Here is a 5,667-nt window from a genome sequence, read left to right on the forward strand (position 1 = left end):
CTGCTGTTGTTGTTTAAAACAATTCTTTTCTATATTGGAGCAAGAAACATTTCACCAGACTGAGGATTTGGCCCATACTGTGAAGCAAAGGGGCTTTCTAAACAATTTTCTTTCTTCTTTTTAAGTCCCCCCTTTCCCCTGTCCTTCGGGAGAGACAACAGAAAATAATTGATCCATCATCCAGTATCAGGCCCAGGAGATTTACATGCAAATTCCTCCTCGACCCCTTCCCAAAGTTAAAATCCCAGAAGGGAAAAAAAATTCTAAAAGTAGCAGGAACCCTGCTGGCCACACCCCACCCCTTACCAGGTGAGAGATGTGGAGGGGATAATTCACCACAACCCCCCAGTTTCCTCCCGCGTCACACACGCCACCCCTCTCTGGTGTGAAACCACTTAAGATTTGAGTAAAACTCCCCTCTCGCCCTGGAGACGGGATCTGGAAGCTTTTAGAGGGCGGAGATAGAGGTGGGGAGGCAGAAGGAAAATTCCCCCAAACGTTCGTCAGGCCTAAGAGAGTCGTCCCTTCACTCAAAATTGCCCGTCACCCCCCGCCCCCCACCATTAACTTTCGATTAAGGCCTCCTCCTTAGGGCAACTAAACTTTACTTTGCACAATTAAGATTTGCCGCGGAAGAAGCGGGAGGGAGAAGCCGCAGCTCCGGGCCATTCTCCTTTTCCTCGCTCCCTCCAAGCCCCCCGCCCCAACCCTCCAGCTCCGGGCCTCCGAGTTCCTGAGTTTTCTCACTTTGAGGTGCCACCGAACACAAAGAACCATAATGGGCTCCTTTGTGCTGGCTACGGGGCAATTACGCCTCGGAGTCCTCGTCCCTTTAAGAGTCTCTTAAAGAGACAGGCTCCCATTTTTCAGAGGGTTTTTTAAGGATGTGTGGAGGGGGAGGGCGAGGGGTCTACGTGTAAAGTGAAGTGAAACTTTCGCCTGGGCTCCAGAAAGAGCAGACGGAAAAGGTCTTTGTAAATTGTTAGTTTTTTTTTTTAAAGTCTGTTTTAATTTTTAAATTTGAGATTTTTCACTCGATTTGAAAAATTGGACTAGGAATAGGTGGGGTTCGAGGATCGGGGGCGGGAGCAAGGGTTTAAAGAGTCCCCGCCCGGCAGAGCGCCTCGGCCCGAGCAGAGGAGTGAGCCAGGGTCGAGTAGTGTCCCCCGATCTCGCTGCGGCAACTCCGGAGAAATCCCGGGCTGCGCAAACATCCCTTAATATAATAATAGCTTGTCTCTTTAAAAAGCAAAAGGGGGGGAAAGTTTTGTTGGCATCTGGTTTCTGATCTCATTATGTTGTGGTCGACCAATCCAGCCCTCGGGCCTGGTCCTCGGGTTTAAATCTGATTGGCCGAAAGCACATTTTGGGTTGGTGCTTAGAGCTCGACGGGGCGGTTTCAAGGATCCCTTTTTTGGGGGGCTGAGGAGAGGGCGGGGCCGCCAGCGGGGGCCCCCTTGAAACCGACTAATTGGGATCGGAGAGGCCGAGGTGAGGGCTGGAGGAGGCACAAAGAAGTCGCTGGGTGCAGAAGGGAGGGGAGAGGGGGAGCTGAGAGGCGAGAGGAGGAGGAAGAGGAGAGAGGGCAGCGGCGCGCGGTGTCTCCGGCGGTTCAGTCCGACCGCGGCAAGCAAGCGGGCAGGCGCACCGCCCCCTCCCCCGCCCGGCCTCCCCAACTCTGCGGCCGCGAGCAAAGTTTGCAAAGAGGCGCGGGAGGCGGCAGCCGCAGCGAGGCGGCGGCTGGGAAGGAGCGCAGTCTCCGGGTTGGGGGCGGGGGCGGGGGGGCGCCAAGGAGCCGGGTGGGGGGCGGCGGCCAGCATGCGGCCCCGCAGCGCCCTGCCCCGCCTGCTGCTGCCGCTGCTGCTGCTGCCCGCCGCCGGGCCGGCCCAGTTCCACGGGGAGAAGGGCATCTCCATTCCGGACCACGGCTTCTGCCAGCCCATCTCCATCCCGCTGTGCACGGACATCGCCTACAACCAGACCATCATGCCCAACCTTCTGGGCCACACGAACCAGGAGGACGCAGGCCTGGAGGTGCACCAGTTCTATCCGCTGGTGAAGGTGCAGTGCTCGCCCGAACTGCGCTTCTTCCTGTGCTCCATGTATGCACCCGTGTGCACCGTGCTGGAACAGGCCATCCCGCCGTGCCGCTCTATCTGTGAGCGCGCGCGCCAGGGCTGCGAAGCGCTCATGAACAAGTTCGGTTTTCAGTGGCCCGAGCGCCTGCGCTGCGAGCACTTCCCGCGCCACGGCGCCGAGCAGATCTGCGTGGGCCAGAACCACTCCGAGGACGGAGCGCCCGCGCTACTCACCACCGCGCCGCCGCCGGGACTGCAGCCGGGTGCCGGGGGCACCCCGGGTGGCCCGGGCGGCGGCGGCGCTCCCCCGCGCTACGCCACTCTGGAGCACCCCTTCCACTGCCCGCGCGTCCTCAAGGTGCCATCCTATCTCAGCTACAAGTTTCTGGGCGAGCGTGATTGTGCTGCGCCCTGCGAACCCGCGCGGCCCGATGGTTCCATGTTCTTCTCACAGGAGGAGACGCGTTTCGCGCGCCTCTGGATCCTCACCTGGTCGGTGCTGTGCTGCGCCTCCACCTTCTTCACTGTCACCACGTACTTGGTAGACATGCAGCGCTTCCGCTACCCAGAGCGGCCTATCATTTTTCTATCGGGCTGCTACACCATGGTGTCGGTGGCCTACATCGCGGGCTTCGTGCTCCAGGAGCGCGTGGTGTGCAACGAGCGCTTCTCCGAAGACGGTTACCGCACGGTGGTGCAGGGCACCAAGAAGGAGGGCTGCACCATCCTCTTCATGATGCTCTACTTCTTCAGCATGGCCAGCTCCATCTGGTGGGTCATCCTGTCGCTCACCTGGTTCCTGGCAGCCGGCATGAAGTGGGGCCACGAGGCCATCGAGGCCAACTCTCAGTACTTCCACCTGGCCGCCTGGGCCGTGCCGGCCGTCAAGACCATCACCATCCTGGCCATGGGCCAGATCGACGGCGACCTGCTGAGCGGCGTGTGCTTCGTGGGCCTCAACAGCCTGGACCCGCTGCGGGGCTTCGTGCTAGCGCCGCTCTTCGTGTACCTGTTCATCGGCACGTCCTTCCTCCTGGCCGGCTTCGTGTCGCTCTTCCGCATCCGCACCATCATGAAGCACGACGGCACCAAGACCGAAAAGCTGGAGCGGCTCATGGTGCGCATCGGCGTCTTCTCCGTGCTCTACACAGTGCCCGCCACCATCGTCATCGCTTGCTACTTCTACGAGCAGGCCTTCCGCGAGCACTGGGAGCGCTCGTGGGTGAGCCAGCACTGCAAGAGCCTGGCCATCCCGTGCCCGGCGCACTACACGCCGCGCATGTCGCCCGACTTCACGGTCTACATGATCAAATACCTCATGACGCTCATCGTGGGCATCACGTCGGGCTTCTGGATCTGGTCGGGCAAGACGCTGCACTCGTGGAGGAAGTTCTACACTCGCCTCACCAACAGCCGGCACGGCGAGACCACCGTGTGAGGGGCGCCCCCAGGCCGGAACCGCGCGGCGCTTTCCTCCGCCCGGGGTGGGGCCCCTACAGACTCCGTATTTTATTTTTTTAAATAAAAAACGTTAGAAACCATTTCACTTTTAGGTTGCTTTTTAAAAGAGAACTCTCTGCCCAACACCCCCACAAGGTTTGTAATTAAAACTGTAAATAGTCTTTGTAAATTTAATTATATATATTTTCTATTTAAAAGAAAAAAGGAAAAAAAAACAGGGGTGTGGGCGCCAGGGCTGAAAAATGAGGTGTGTGTGTGTGTTGGGGGGTGTAGTTGGGGGGAGGGTTCTCTTTCTTCAGTGCCCTTCAAAACCCTCCCCACTTTTGGAGTTTTTTGGTGATATGGCAGGGCTGGGCCTGCTGGGAGAGGCACCCAAGCCTGAGCGCTGTTTTTGTTGGCTTTGAGTCGTTAGGAGTTTGTTCCATTCAACTAATATAAAAGCCAAATTTGTGAGCCTCCTCTGACGCTGGGCCTGTGGAAGCCGTTGGATATTTTTGAACAGGGCTTGGATTCGTTTTGTTTCCTTCCCCCTTTTCTTTCCCTACTCATTTGTCCTGTCTTCTTCACTCACTCTTTGGAAAAGTCCCAACAGAGATGAAGACGTGGAAAAAAAAATCGGGGTCGGGGTGTGCTTGTGGGGAGAGGGCAGAGATCCGGTGAGGAATGGCTTCCACCCCCTGGCCCACTCCCCTGCAGGCTGGAGGATCTTTCTCCTCTCTGGCTTCTCTTCTTTTCAATTCGCTGCACCAAGTGCTTCTAGTGGCCCGAAAATGCTTTTTGAAGTGTGTTTTGAAACAGCCCCCACCAACATACACCCCACCAGGAGTACTGATCCTGCCTCCCTGCATGTCTAGGGGAAGCATTCGCCTTTGAGCAGTTGTTTGCAAATCTGGGGAGTTTGAGACCTCCTAGCATCTCTTCCCTTCTTTCCCTGCAGTCTGTTCACCCCCCGCAGCCAAAGTCTCTGGCGTTCAGGTTAGCAGTTTCTGGGTTGGTTTGTGTGGGTTTTTGTTGTTGTTTGGGGCTTATTTTTTTCAAAAAGTGATAAAGACGGGTGGGTTGGAGGGAGGGGACTGATGGGCTGGTGGGCTTTTTAGTTTTCCTTTGAGAAAAAGACTGGTTTATTTAAAACTTGTCCAGAAAAAAATGAAAAAAAAAAAGGTGGTATCTTTGCTTTAGAAGAAGTCTCTGGACAGGCCCTTTGTGGCTGTGGGGGTGGGTTGAGTGTTTACATTACATTCTATATCACAAGATTGATAGGATGTTTAAAGCAGATGTTTCTTATCTTCACCTGAGCCCCTACAAATAAAGTCAAGGCTTTTCTTTTTTTGAGACGGAGTCTTGCTCTGTCGCCCAGGCTGGAGTGCAGTGGTGCGATCTTGGCTCACTGCAACCTCCACTGCAGCATTTCTCCTGCCTCAGCCTCCCAAGTAACTGGGACTACAGGCGTGCGCCACCACTCCTTGCTAATTTTTGTATTTTTAGTAGAGACAGGGTTTCACCATATTGGCCAGGCTGGTCTCAAACTCCTGACCTCATTATCTGCCCGCCTCGGCCTCCCAAAGTGCTGGGATTACAGGCGTGAGCCACAGTGCCTGGCCTGTCAAGACTTCTCTTAACTTCCTGAGAAGTGATGTCTGAAAGTATCTTTGCTGGTGTGAGAACTCCAGTTTCCAACACATATTATTTCCCTCAACTATTTGGAATATTTTAGAATTTTAATTCCAAAGAATTGGTTTGAATACAAGTATGCCACATAACTCAGTTTTCGCCATCTCCCATTTCTTAACAGTGTAAATTAAAAGCTAATAATCATAATAATAAAGTTCATTTAATTATCTTCGAGAGATCTATCCTTTTAATTGTATTTAACAGGATTGTAACATTTTATTAGTTTAACCAAACCACACCTCCTCCTCCCCTCTCCCCCTTACCTACTTGGTTGGGGGTGGGGCAGAGAAGAGTGCTCCCAGCCCTGGACCTTGCTTTCTTAGCTAAATGGTGATGGGAGAAATGGTGCCTTACCACCCTTTGTTGGCTGTCTTCCGGACAAGGGAGAAAGTTAAGTTAGAACCCCTACTTCGAAGTGTTTGCTTGTGTTGGTTTATGTTGGGGGAGGGGAACTGGA

The 5,667-nt window shown here is 54.7% G+C and overlaps 1 protein-coding gene across 1 annotated transcript; it reads left to right on the forward strand.

Moving 5' to 3' along the window:
• Nucleotides 1-1,452: 1,452 nt before the first annotated feature.
• On the forward strand, nucleotides 1,453-3,619 carry FZD2 (frizzled class receptor 2). The gene has a single exon (XM_054459556.2). It carries the CDS (start codon nucleotides 1,819-1,821, stop codon nucleotides 3,514-3,516), a length of 1,698 nt encoding a protein of 565 aa, XP_054315531.1. The 5' UTR covers nucleotides 1,453-1,818; the 3' UTR covers nucleotides 3,517-3,619.
• The last annotated feature ends 2,048 nt before the right edge of the window (nucleotides 3,620-5,667 follow it).

This window comes from Pongo pygmaeus, chromosome 19 (genome assembly GCF_028885625.2).
Source record: "Pongo pygmaeus isolate AG05252 chromosome 19, NHGRI_mPonPyg2-v2.0_pri, whole genome shotgun sequence".
NCBI lineage: Eukaryota > Metazoa > Chordata > Mammalia > Primates > Hominidae > Pongo > Pongo pygmaeus.